Source organism: Lissotriton helveticus, chromosome 5_1, assembly GCF_964261635.1.
Source record: "Lissotriton helveticus chromosome 5_1, aLisHel1.1, whole genome shotgun sequence".
Lineage (NCBI taxonomy): Eukaryota > Metazoa > Chordata > Amphibia > Caudata > Salamandridae > Lissotriton > Lissotriton helveticus.
In genome coordinates, this window is record NC_136065.1 from 1139049757 (window position 1) to 1139064453 (window position 14697).

At 42.7% G+C, this 14697-nt stretch overlaps 1 protein-coding gene across 1 annotated transcript in view; it reads left to right on the plus strand.

Moving 5' to 3' along the window:
• SHOC2 (SHOC2 leucine rich repeat scaffold protein) overlaps positions 1 to 14697 on the plus strand; it is a 347624-nt gene that overhangs the window by 74075 nt on the left and 258852 nt on the right. Inside the window, exon 2 of the mRNA XM_078643771.1 lies at positions 12385 to 13314. Coding sequence (XP_078499897.1) covers positions 12612 to 13314 — 703 coding nt within the window. The 5' untranslated portion in view covers positions 12385 to 12611. The remainder of the gene's footprint in view (positions 1 to 12384; positions 13315 to 14697) is intronic.

Here is a 14697-nt window from a genome sequence, read left to right on the forward strand (position 1 = left end):
TGTGGATTTGTTAGGCTATTTATTGTTGCTTCACTCAAATTTTGTAGTGTCAAGTGATTTTAATTTGCTCATCAATAAAACAAATCTTACTACAGCTAAGCTGTTTGTGACTACATTAGAGGGTTTTAATTTAGAGCAATTAGTGAACATCCCCACACATAACGCTGGCCACACCCTGGATCTTATCCTTGCTAACCCTCTGGATGTCATAGTTATGTCAGCTCTGAAGCTAACTTGGTCTGATCATTATCTAGTACCTTTTACGATCTGTGCATCTTTGCCGATTAAGGCATAGACTGTATCCTAGAAGACCTCCAGAGCATGGCATCAAATCTCGGAACCCATTTTATCTAAGGCTTTTTAATCCATTCGTATCAAGATAGTTAGTTCTGTTAATTTGGATGTGGAAAGCTTTATCAACTGGCTATCCGAGGCTCTAAATCTTATTGTTCCTATAAAAACCTCTACTATTAGAAGATCTACATTATCTGCTCCTTGGTTCTCAGCTACTTTTAAAGGAGTAAATGTTTGCAATGGTTATGCAGAAAATCATACAACTTGGAGGTTAAAACTGTCTATAAGACCGTCCTTAAAAAGTACAGCTTATCTGGGAATATATTTCTTCTGCAATTGCATTGGACTCAAACAAGTAACAAGAGCGTTTTAAGATTGTAAATTCCGGGGAGGAGCCAAGATGGCGGCGGAGACGGACGTGTAGTCGCCCGGCTCCCCGAGCCTGTGATTCCTGCACTAATATCCTGACCTCGCTCCTGCCATAGCGCTACTGCGGGAGGACGAGTGAAACGCGCTGTTGCCGGGGGTGTTTCTCCGGTGTCCCTATCTGCCCGCCAGCCAGTAACATCGAGGTGCTGGCTCGATCGCCATTGCCGAGCCCTGGGACCGGACCCCGTGTTGGTCTCGTTCTGCCGGAGACGGCTTGATCTCCTGTGGGTTGACCGAAGAATAGCTCTGCTATCCCTTCCCCGCCAACCTGGTGGCTGAGACGGCGCCTGCATTAGCCCTCCCCAATGGACGGTGTGCGTTGACCGATTGTGGGTTTACATTGCCGTCCCTTCTCAGTGCGGCGCCGAGGTGAGTCGCGCTTCTCCTCTCCTGGCCGGCACGGACCTGGCTGCTCGGCTCGCTTTTGTGCTTCTTCCTGTTGGAGCCCGCGCGAGGGGGACTCCTATGTGTTATCACTCGCCGGTGGCTGGCCCGAGTTACACTGAAAACGCATCTACACTGTCCAGGAAGGGATTCGCCGAGGGGAACAGTGAGCTCATTGTGGTGCTTAACATGGCGGCTGCTCCATTTACGGAACTGGCGGACGGCGTCTAGGCTCCCGACTGGACTGCCCCGCACTGCCTCGCGAGGAATGTGGAACAAGTTGGTGCGCCCAGGATTATGGATGTGATAGATCACCAGCCCGAGTTCACCTATGCCTCCGTTGTTGCCGCGATTTCCGACCTGAGGGCGGACTGGCACGAGTTTTTTCAAGCGCTTGGAGCGAAGCTGGATGAAGCCGTTATCGGATTGGGGAGTGCATTGGCTGTCGGCTCTTCTTGTTGCACCTATCAGCCCCTTCTTTGCATTGAAAGCGATACATTGTTTCCGCGGAACTGTGTAATGGAACAGCTTTCTCGCAGTGACTACTCAAACGGTCCGTCGCCAGCTTATCCGGTTGAGGTTACACTGTTTCCCATCCTGCCACAGCTCACGCAGTCGGATACTGTAACTCTGAGATTGTGCAAGACTCCGCTGGCACTGCAACTGCTCTCGTTGACTATGAATGTCACGCATGGTCCGCCCTCAGTTTATTATTTTTTGCAACAACGGGCTGAACTTGGAACAGTGTGTTTTTGGTTTGCCATCAATGTATGGGACAGGCGGGGTCCATTTTATGCTTGGAGATCTTCGTCTTGCAGAGGGCGGCCATCTTCCCATTTTGTCTATACAGGGGCGGGACCTTCTCCGGGGCCATGTTCAGGGGGACGATTGAGATCGGGGGGGCTCCTGAGATCGGGACAGGGTTAGACGGGTTCCTGGTTGTAATACTTTCTTGCCAGGTGGGGATTGGGGTTGGAATGTTGTACGTACTGGCTGCATGTATCGTATGTATGGTGTAGATTGTTTTCCCCCATCTGTCTCTATTATTGCTAGTGGTAGTTCTGTTTTACAATCATGGCGTCCTCCGAGATATTGTGACCTTTGTTACTGGCACAGTCGACACCATATACTGGCTACCCTGATAAATTGCGGGCTATCGGCTCCGCCACGTTCTCTTTGGTTCCTGTCTCCTGATCATGGAAGTTTATTGTGACATGGGGGCTGTTTGTTTAGGGTAGCGTCCATCTTGCTCTCCTTTGTCTGCGTCCTCATTAAGGCGGCCATCTTGTCCCTTTGTTCCGACTGGGGCGGGCTTCTGCTGGGCGTCATGGTGTAGTGGTCGCTCGCGACCTGATTAGCGCTGGAGATCTCCGGGGGTTCACTTTTGTTAGACTAGCTGGTACGATTTTGAACTGTGCTGCCTCTCTGGCGTGTGTAATGGTTATAGCTCCCCACATTTGTTCTGCTAATGATGTCTATCCTGGTATTTTTGCACATGGGGTGGGACTGTGCGTATCCTGCTATTGCCCTTATGGACGGGGTGATCATTCCGGTACTGACTCGGGGACCCGGATGTATCTGATTCACTTCTCCTTTTGGTAGTGTATTTCTCAATATTATTGTTTCATTCGGTAAAGGGGGCTATACATGGCTGGGGGACCGGGAGTCTTCTTAGTGTTAGGGCTCCTCCCCCGTTTCCTTTCTCTTTTGGGAGTGGTGGAATAGCTTGTTCTTTTCTTCCTCCCGATACTTCAAGTGTGAACATCTTTATTTTCTTATCTTTTCTTCTTTCTCTTTTCTTCTTATTCTATATTTCGGGTTCTTTACTGGGCGACAGGCACTTTGCCGGGGGGGGGGTAGGCCGTAGCCTCCGGATTGTTGTAGGGTGGGGGGGTAGATTTAGTTTTCCTCTTTTTAGTTTCTATGGGCCTTATTTCTCTAATTTCTGCGCTTTCTTGTTCTGGTTTCTGTTCTGGGTCTGCAATAGGGGTTAGTAGGGAGCGGGTGGCGCTGAGGGTGGTGCGTAAAAGTGGACTGCAGCTACTGTTGTTTTGTATGGTACTGCCATATTGACGGGGTGTTCTTCCTAATGTTGTTCTTATTGATGCCGCCTGCTCATGTTATGAAGCTAATGTCCGGACTCGGTTCTCCTTGACTCTATTCTTTACTGATTTATATTTCAATCGAAACTTTAGAAATTTAACCTTCTATGCTCCTTCTCCTTGGCGGCATAACTCCATTCAATGTAACTGTTACTAATTGCTGCTATCTTGCCTGATGCCGCTGTAGAACCGCATTGCTCGCACCTGTGCTTAAAAGTCCCGTGGCCGGCCTGATGGTTGTAGGCCCGTATTTGTTCTCTTTTCGTGCACAATAAAGGTTTTCAAAAAAAAAAAAAAAAAAAAAAAAGATTGTAAATTCCTCTTCTTTCTCCTACTGCTTTTACAGAATAAACCTACCCAGTCTGCAGACCTGTGAGAAAAGCTTATTTTTTAAGAAGATTCAAATTATTTATGACCAGCTTCAAACTCAAAGTATATATCTTCAGGTCATTGTACCTGGTGTTATTACTGTGCCTCCATTTCACTTCTGCCAGCATGGGGGTAAAAATGCTTGAGAAGCTAGTGAATAGACCGCGTTCACTCTTTCTGAGATCTATTCAGTTGTTATATGATTCTCAATCTGATGTCAGGATAGGATTTTGTATGCAATCTGCCTTGCTTAAGGTTATAGAATTGATTTGTGGCAACCCTTTTTTTATTTTTTGTTGAATTTCTGTTGGTTATAAACATCAAAACGATAAAACATAAGAATAAAAAAAAATACACTGCTATGTAATGACTTGTACAGATAGAGACAGTGATCCGTTATCCCCTACAACTGCCTTTGTGCTCCCCGCTGCTCTGTCCCTCCACCCAGCCAGTCGTTACAAGTGAAACTGGTTGATTAGCAGGCAATGAATCAACACCAGTCCCGGCAATGGATGTACAGGGGTTGCTCCTGTGTTTGTTCTATTTTCTCAATATCTACACCCATTTTTGGGGACATTCCCCTCCCTTCATACACCATCTTTTCTGCAAGCATGCACAAGTCCATATAGATTTGACCAATCTCTCGATTGCAGTGGTTTCTTCGCCCCCCCACAAGCGTGCGATGTTCCACTAGGCTAACATCATTCCCAGTGTTCCAGTTCACTCCATGAGGGTTAGGTCCGATGTGCCCAAATATGTAGGAGGCACCCCTTGGCAGTAGGCTCCATGTTACAGCCACACACTTGACTTATACAGTTGGATCAGAGCTGTCCAATGGCATTGCAGTATGGGGCAACTCCATAAAATTTGAAAACAGAGTGCCTATCTGACCACAGTGTCTCCGACATTGTGCATCCATGGCGCTGCCCATTTTTACTAAGGTGGCACATAAGTAATAGAAACAGGGTAGTATTTTGAGTTGTACTAAACGGAATCTGGACTGTATGGCAACCTCCCTAGGGGACGCCAAAGCCTCTGGTCATTTGTCTCAGCCCTTTGCTAAGTATATAATGAATATATACATAGCTTGATGAGCAGAGCTACTAGCAGGTACCTGGAGAGCTACCAGTAGATAACTAGCTACTTCTTGGAGAAGCCTGCACTAATTTCTATAATGCTTGCATAAAGAGTATCAAGAAATCAGGAAGAATAGCAAAGTCTTAGTGAGGAAAAGATGCTCAGAGTACTTCTTAGTAATCCAGTACTGTGGAAAAGAGAATATCTAGTTTATTACACCTCCGAGGGCTTTTGTGTGAAAACCTAACCCAAGTCGGAGCACCAATTCTAATGAGTCCATGGCTCAGGATATCGACTGATTTGTAGTTGCTGGAGGCAGCGAGTCGATGCATTCCCTGGTCTTTTCCTTCTACAGAACTTTGAAGAGGAAGTCTAATTGGCACCTCCTTTCTGGGTGTTGCTTATTGAACTTTGCATGACAAGATAGTCACTTAGGTCATGAATTTCAAGGTTTTATTTTTTTCGTAGTTTTTATGTAGCACAATGTAACAGTTTTTCTTGGTTTTAGTTTACCTATGGTTTTTATCATGCTTTTATCTATGCTCTCTTTTAAATTTATTGGATTTGTATTGTAAGAGCGTATATGTATTTTATGATGCGTTGTACTTTTATGATTTTATTTCTTGATCGAATAACGTTAAACTGACTGACTAGTGCATACTCAGTGGCACGTTATAGAAGGTGGCAGTAGGCTTTGCAAAAGTACATATAAAATGCACAGCGCCAGTTCAACAAAAAAAGATTAAGAATGTAACCAGTAGATATCAGTGACCCTTTCTATAAGCCAGAGAGCAGCGATATACAGCATTAAACATCATTGAAAACCAGAAGGATAGATCTACCCTTAAAGCTAGATTAGAATATAAACGCAAGTTCGATACTGCTATTCTTTCTGTGGAATTTCAGATAGAGCTTTTGTTTAAACAATCCAATATGTGATTCAGCTGACCGAGGGACTAAGTCAGTCATTATTGGTGTGAGGGGATCGTAGTGAAGGGAGGTCCCACACTGTGCGAAAAAAGTTAGTTGACTCTTGTTAATGGTGGTACTGTTGCTGAATCTTCTGGCCACGCACAAACACACCATCTTGCAGAAGAAGATTTCTCCCTTTCACTAATCTACCAGTCAATTATGTCTCACTGTGCTGAAACACGAGAAGAGAGCCAGAGAGTCCAAAATATTTGTAGAAAATTGCAAAATTCAGTCCGAAGGATGTTAATCTCATGCAGACTTTGTCTCTCGGTTCAATGAGGCTGAAGCATGAATTTCCAATTTGGAGGACTAAATGGCTCAACAAAAAACTGGAAGGCCACTATTTAATCGGTTAGGGACGATACAATTTGGAAGTTGGCTGATATTGAAAATCGAGCACGGAGGAATAACTTGAGGGTCCTTCAGATTCCAGAGGGGAAGGAAGGACAGGATCCCAGTGCTATATCGTAGAACTATTTAAAACTGCCTTTTCGTAACTATCTAAATGGGAGTGGGACCGCGAAATTGAAAGAGCTCATAGTTTCCCTTTTAATAGGCGTGTTCGTACTGTTATTGAGCAGATAAATGAAATTAGAAAAGCTCCAGGTTTTTCATTTAATAGTTTTTTGGCACGAGAAGATGTATTTCACCTAGCACGTCCTAATAAAAAAAAGATCAGTGAGGGATTTTGAGTTCTTTGTACAGCCAGACTTCTGCCGATTTACGGTTGAGCTCCGGTGGCAGCTGCGGGAATTGATTGCCCGATTTCAGGCCAACGGTGCCCAAGCATATTTGTTGAACCCGGCAAAGTTAAAAGTGATCTTTAAAGATCATACGCATTTTTATTCTAGTGAAGGTCTCGCTAAAGAGTTTTTGAATTCTATTTAATGTACGCAGGGCTCATGTAAATTTTCAATGTAGTAGCGGAGTATCTTGTTTTGTGACATACTTTTGTGTTGAAATGTTAGCTTTTTTTTTTTTTTTAGGGGCCTGATTTGACATATTTGAGTATGGGCAGAGTCGTGAGTGAAGGCAAGGTGGTACGTTCGCCTGCATCTACAGGACCATGAGTCCTAAAGCCTTGTTACAGGGAGGGTAAATAAATACAGTGTTGTGCTTGTTCACGATCATTGGGGTATGTGCGGTGTTATTTCGTTTATGATGTTGCTTACAGAACTGCTGATTGATTATTATTATTATGGCAGCTAAGGGGGTAAAGATATGTTCATGGAATGTCTCTGGCCTTAACAATTGGAACAAGAGAAATAGAGTTATAGCAGAGTTACGCAGTATCCAGCCAGATTTGGTATGTCTCCAAGAGGCACATGTACCCTGGACACAACGGTCGATTTTAGAAACATTGGGGTACTCACTGGTGGTGGCTTCACAACAATCTTCCATGATCAGAGGAGTGGCGATATTAGCTAAAGATAATATGGTTATACCTGGTCGCTGCTCAGCAGACAAAGTAGGCAGATGGGTTATTGCAGAATGCAGGATAGGGGATACTAAATATACAGTCTGTGCTGTTTATGGCTCTAATTTGGACGTTCCCTCTATTTGGAAGAATTAAATATTAAATTAGCTACATGGGGACTCCTCTGATACTATGTGGAAATATAAATATTAATCTGTCAACTGCACATTTGCATAAAGGTCCCTGTTATAGTGGGTGGAAGCCACGTGTGTTTAAAGCCCTGCATTACCTTTTAAATGACCATGGCTTGATTGACGTCTGGGGTAATTTAAATCCGACAGACCCTGGGTTTACCTACTATTCTTATCCTCACAAAAAGTTTGCACGTTTAGTCTTTTTTTTTTTTATCCGCTCTATCAATGGGGGGCCGCAATTCAAATGTTGCCGATTATCACGTCCGATCACTCTCCAATTATACTTACACTTATTGCCTTCGCTCATTATTTGCCTTTGAAAACATTTTCATTTGATCGGAAACTCTGTTTAAATGAAGATTTTAAAAAACCTATGTCTAGGTGGATCAATGAGTTTTTTTCTATCAATAGACATTCAGCCCATTATGCAATAGTATGGGACTCGTTTAAGGCGTGCTTCAGAGGTAAAGTGTTAAGCTTTGTCTTTCAGCAGAATCTGAAGAGAAAAATTGGAGATGCAGGAGCTGTATTCGTTGCTTAGAAATGCCGAGGGTAAATTAATTCAGGGAGCTATGACACGGGCGGATAATATCCAAGAGTTAGAAGAGGCCACTGAGCAAGCAAGGGCTAAAATTCAAGGAATTTGGAACATGGAAAATGCTCAAATATCTGGCTAACAAAAAAGCAAATTCATGAGTTTGGGGAAGTTGTGGGCCGATGTTTGGCATGGCGGCTACATATGAAGGAATCTACAGGTCGTATTAAGGCTTTGAAAGACCAGGCTGGGTTAGTCTGTCAGGAACCCAAAGGGATATTATCAATTTTATATCAGTTTTATTCGGAGCTATATACCAGACAGGTTACGCATGACAGGCATATTTTTAATCTTTTGGATGGGGTTACAGCACACCTAGATTGTAGCGAGATCGCAATGTTGGATGGTCCTATTACAATGGAAGAGCTAGAAGCTGCGGTCACTGGACTAGCTTTAGGGAAGGCTGCCGGACCTGATAGACTGCCTGCAGAATCTACAAGCTCTTTTTTAGCCTAAAAAAACAGATATGTTGAGCACATTCAGGGCCGCACAGGAGGGACTTGCCCCTAAGTCTTGGGCAGAAGCCACTATAGTTTTTTAGCAAGAAGGGTAAAGAGCCGGAATTGGTGGGGTCGTATAGGTCGATCTCATTATTGAATTGTGATGGCAAAATGTATTCAAAGATATTGGCTACCCGGTTGTCCAAAATTAGTAGCTCCTTAGTATCGCAGACTCAACACGGCTTTATTCCTGAGCGTAGCATAGTCACGCATGTTAATAAGGTAGTAACGCTTTTTGATGTTGCCCAGACGGAAAAGCGTGAATTAGATTCAATTCTATTGGACGCAGAAAAGGCCTTCGATCGTGTGGAGTGGGCATACCTGTGGGAATTGATGGGTTTTGGTAAACGGTTTGTCACCGCCTTCCATGTTTTGTACACTTCACCGGTCGCTAAGATCACCTCTATGGGCTTATTATCAGAGACAGTGAATATTTCAAGGGGTACTCAACAGGGGTGCCCCTGCTCACCACTGCTTTTTGCATTATACATCAACCCATTTATTGAACAATTAGGTAACAAGTCCTTGATTAAGCCCTTTAAGGTACATAATATCCCGTACTCTGTGTTTGCATATGCAGATGACATTGCAATAACTACTTCGGATCCCCATTCTGCGCTCCAAGAGATTGAGCGGCTTGCTACATTATTTGGCCAGGTATCTGGCTATAAATTAAATTTAGCCAAAACGCAAGTCCTAATTACTGAAACAGTGACTCTGGATCACGCTCGAGTTGTAAGAGAAGTAACATACTTGGGCATCAAAATTAGCAGGAATTAGCCGATGCTAATTGTAACATGCTACTACGCAATATCCAGGAATCACTAGACAAGTGGACACGACTCCACCTCACACTGATTGGTAGAAGTAATATTATCAAGATGAATGTGTTAGCCAAGGTATTATGTATTTAGAGCTGTGCCATTAAAATTTACTGTGTCCCAACTTCAACACTTGCAGTTCATTTGTTCCAAGTTTTTGTGGGCACCAGGTAAACCTAGAAGGGCTATGCGACTCTTGACTCCACCAATTGAAAGTGGGGGATTAGCTATTCCCGATTTTGCTTTTTACTTTTATACATGTTTTTTGTTAAAGATGCAGATTTTATTGACCGGGGAAGATATAGGTAATGCTGCGGAGGCCCCCTCAATCTTTCAGATTCTGTTGGGACCAGAGGCAAGACCATGTTTATTTAAAGAAATAGATGGTAGCTATTTTAAACGGAAAAGGTTTAAGGTGTTGATATCCGCTTTCAATGTTTGGAAAAGAATACGTAAGCTATGTCTGGTTGAGAAATTGTCCTGGTATACACCTACAAATGCTGTAAGGCTTCTTCCCCCTATTTTTTGGGATGGCGTTGCTTTGGGTTGGCGGGTAAAAGGTATCGTTCAACTGGGGGATTTTGTTGACACAGGTGGTTCCCAATGTCTTTTGAAGAGCTGTCTAGACAGCACAATCTGTCTAAGTCACAATTTTTTAAGTATTTGCTAATTCCCGACTTTATCATCCGAAAAAAAATTATATTGTCTTCTAATATAGTAGTTGCGGCCATTCAGTATCAAGTTAAAATTGGGGAGGTATATCAGTTATTATTGTTGCACAGAAAGGATGATTTAGATAAACATAACGGTAAATGTTCCACGATTCTGGGAGTAGAAAATATATCTTTAAAAGATGGTATCATAAGATCTAGGAAAGCTTTGCTTTCTGCCAATTTGCGAGTGCAATGTTATAAAACGTTTTTTAATTTGTATTATATACCGGCACGTATGTCTAAATAGGGGACCGGACAAGATGGTAAATGCTTTCGGTGTGGGGGGGATAATGCTGACATGCTGCATATTTTTAGGTCTCGCGACCTATCGATGCGCGCATGCGCATCGAGCGGAGCGAGAATTCAAGCGGCGAAAACATCATGAAACCACCAGCTTTTTGCTGGCGTTTTCATGGCGTTTTCATGCAGTTCATGTGAACCACGTGTTCAAACATGAACGCGCATCAGCCTCCCTCCATTTGCCGCACAGCACATCAAAGGGCTTCGCCCAGCGTGTGCTCTGCGGCTTCTCCTCCCCTAATTAGTCATTTTCGCCGCTCCCCTGCCCGCCGTCTCGCATTTCTCCTCCCCCTCCCCTTCTCTGCCTTCCTTTCCCGGTGCACGCATTTTTGTTTTTTACCAAGAGCACACTTTTAGCTCATTGGCAACATTTTTCCCTCAGTTTAACTACCCGCTCCCCTGCCCGCCGTCTCGCATTTCTCCTCCCCCTCCCCTTCTCTGCCTTCCTTTCCCGGCGCACGCATTTTTTTTTTTTACCAAGAGCACACTTTTAGCTCATTGGCAACATTTTTCCCTCAGTTTAAATACCCGATTTGGCCCTCGCACTTTCCACGCACCCAGCAGGAGTGGGGCTCTGTTTCCAATCTTTCCCAGGGACGTCGTATTTGCCATTATTCCCAATCCGTGTGGGTATGAACGCCTCTTTCTCCTGCTTACTTTTTATGTGTGCAGCACCAGTTTCCCGTCAGATGTCATGCTGTTTCACCGTCGCGCGCGTGGGGTCCCCTGGCAGCCGGAAGCTGCAGGCAAAGCCACGCTCCGCTTTAGCGCTTCAGCCCACTCTGCCCCGGCTGCCCCTACTCGCACGGCTTGTCGGACTGCTGGGAAAAGTTTCTGAAGTACAATGTGTACTCTAAATCTAATAAGAATCAATTGTGTTTAGGCTATGCCCAAAAAATCGACACTGCACCCGTGCACAAATATGAATTCAAGAACAAGCATTGGCATAGCCAATAGGTCTCGCTTGTGGGACCTTATAAGTATTTTGTTTTGCAGCACAATATCCTTGTAACTAAATACTTATAAGGTCCTACAAGCGAGACCTATTGGCTATGCCAATGCTTGTTTTTAGTTGTGGCCATTTGACAAATTTCATTGTTAGTATAGAGCATTTTTTAGCTAGAATTATTGGTATGCCGATTGTTATAACCTCTGTAATTATGCTTTTGGGTTCGGGCCTCAACTACGGAAGGGTACACCCTTGTTTAAACACCGACATCTGATTTTTATAGCCATGACTGTTGCTCGGCTTTGTATTGCGGCAGTGTGGCTTCAAGTTGACCCTCTTTTGAACGATGGAGGGCAAAGATGTATAATCTATTTAATTTAGGGTTTAGTTTGTATTCAGTTAAAGGGATGAAGAAATGCAAAATTGGTTTAGGCATTTGGGGATTGTTTTCTGCGCATATGCATGTATGAAGTCATGACAAATGTATGTATTCATTTTTTTTTGTCGAGTTACTGTGGAACAATAAAAAAAAAAAAGACATAGTAAAAGGTGGTTGGGCTCAGCAACTCTGACTTTGTTCTCTTTACAACTCCTAAAGTTCTGGTTTGTTGACAAGTATCTGAAGGCATTACTGGCATTCTGATTTTAGAAAATCATGTCAACTAATAAATGGTGTCTCTGCTCTAATATGTTTAATTATTTTATTGGTTCAATCTACTTTAATTGGTATAAATAGTGTGCTGTGTCCATTCATTTTACTGGTTTAGTAATGTATGAAGAATATAAAATGTCTTGCTCCAGCAACTACCTCACTCGTGGGGCTATGTAGCTCTCTGGTGTGTAAGGTGACTCTGCCTTACATTTTGGTTGTTTTCCCTACAAATGTGCAGTTTCCATCATTAGACATTAGTACAGTGTTCTGACATGACCTCCCTACTACATTACAAAAGCAGCTTTCTGGGAACGTGAAAGGGCTGTGGTGTGGAAGCAGTTGAAAGAATGGCGTTTCTCAGAAATATTATTAAGGTCATCCTGTACACAACAATATTCTGTTGTCTAAACATCTGTTATGTAGAAGTGGTTCTATTTGGAGAAACTCTGAAATATAGTACACACAAATATTAAGTAAGCGCCTGTACATAACAAAATTGTAGGATGCTTGTCTTAAGGCACCACGTTTCTAGTCACGCTGGTTTAGTTTGATAGAATTGGGTATCCATTTACAATTGTTTGATTGAGAGCTAATCTTTCTTGTTTCTTTATTGCAGGACCTCCAGTGAATGGTCTTTTTTCATAACTTCTTGACTGTTGACAAACGTATCTGTTGTGGGAATCTGGTGCCTTCAAACAAATATGTAGCAGATGGCAGTGACCTCACTCCAGGTGTTCCCTCCGTCCGCCACCTTTGTGATTACGGATCCTTTTCTTTAAAGCTGAACTTTTGTGGTCCTTTTATAGTGGAGTTCATGAGGCACTTGTTGGCTGGGAAATCACCATGAGTAGTAATTTAGGAAAAGACAAGGACTCCAAGGAAAAGGAACCTAAAGTCCAAACGGTTAAGGAAAGAGAGAAAGAGGCCAAGGCTTCCGGGGGTTTTTCCAAAGAGAGCAAGGATAAGGAGCCCAAGACCAAAGGGAAAGATGCCAAAGAAGGAAAGAAAGAGCCCAGTGGTGGTCAGCCAGGGGTTGCTTTTTCAGTGGACAACACAATAAAACGTCCAAATCCAGCACCTGCAAATCGCAAAAAAGCGAGCAATGCAGAGGTTATCAAAGAGCTCAACAAGTGCCGGGAAGAGAATTCTATGCGGTTGGACTTGTCCAAGAGGTCAATACATATGCTTCCACCGTCCATCAAAGAATTAACCCAATTAACAGAACTGTATCTGTACAGTAACAAGCTGCAGTCTCTACCCGCAGAGGTGGGCTGTCTGGTGAACCTACAGACACTGGCCCTGAGTGAAAATTCACTTACCAGTTTGCCAGACTCTCTTGATTCATTGAAGAAACTGCGCATGCTTGACCTGCGACACAATAAACTAAGAGAAATCCCTGCAGTGGTGTACAGGCTAAGTTCCCTTACCACTCTCTATTTACGTTTCAACCGCATTACTACTGTTGAGAAGGACTTCAAAAATCTATCCAAGCTCACAATGCTTAGCATCCGGGAGAACAAAATCAAGCAACTGCCTGCTGAAATTGGTAAAGTGCCCTGATCTTTGGCTATTTCTCACTCATAACAAATGTACTAGTTTGCTATACCTGGCTTGTTTTTGTTTTGTATTTCTGTGATTCTTTTATGCCTGAACTTAACACTGTAAAATGATATTGTAAACTAGAAGTTGGTCAAGTTATTGAGTTTGGAGATGTTCAACCATATATTTTTATGTGATTTAAATCAATAAAATAAGCACAACTTAGGCCTATATGCCATTTCTTAATAGGGAGGAACCCTGGTGGTCCATTTGTTTTTCCACTGGAGGTCTTGAATTTGTTTTTCTCTTTTGGCTGGAGAGCTTTTGTTCAGTCGTAACTTATTTTTATTTTCCGTAGGGTAGGTTGATTTTGTGATTTATGTTGATTCTGTGTGACTTAAGTAATTGTTTTATTGCTTCACATAATTTTCAGCAGGACATAACACTCTGTTAATACAACGTTTAGAAATGTAATCTTGTTTAGCCAAGTGGGATTTATCAGTGAGTCTTTCTAAGTGAAAAGTTCTGCTTGCTCATGGTTCCTGTTCCATCTCTTCTTTTCCTCCCCATTCTAGCACCTCTCAATTTATGACTTCTTGGAAAGGTCCTCTTCTCTCTTAAGGATGTCTCCTAACCATTTCACACTTCTACTGTAAATATTCTTTGGCACTGAATGTTGTGGAAAAGCTATGCTTGTATCCCAGTTCGTTACACTTGACCCCGTATTCCACTGCCTACTGTCTGTTTCATAACACACATCTGAGTTTAGCATCTCTTGTACTGATTTATTTTGGCCCTCCTATGAAAGTATTTACTCTTTCATAGCATCTGAAATTTATTTAAGTCTTGTTGAGCTTTTTTCTAAGTAGCATTATTTGAAACAGGCACTCTGAACCCTCTCATTTTATTTTAGCCTATTCCTTTAACTCCTGCTAGATTAATTTAGATAACAGTTAAATTATATATTCTTTTAGGGGCTACTTAGCTGCTTGTTTTTGTGATCCCTATAAAACAAAAGTTGGTCTCATTATTCTCATTTTTTAAGTCCCTAGTTTATATGTTAAATTGGTTTACATTAATTTGTTCATTGACTCCTGCATTTTCATCCTGCTCAGCCAGGCCAGTTCAGCCAGTCCCTCTAATTTCTGGTTTATCTCATCAACCAAAGCCCCAGATGCATTTAGATTGATTTCCTTCACTCCAGTTTTCTTTCTACCTTCATTTAGATCTAGTTCCCTGTTCTTTCTCAATTTTATTACATCTCTCCAACAATAAACCTATTTATATTTTCTGCTCTGACCTATTGGGTTTACCCTAGGTGGTTTTCCTCAGTCTGTTTATCCTTTTTGTATGCAGCTTATGTTTTTCTAATTAATGTTTCTCATCTCCG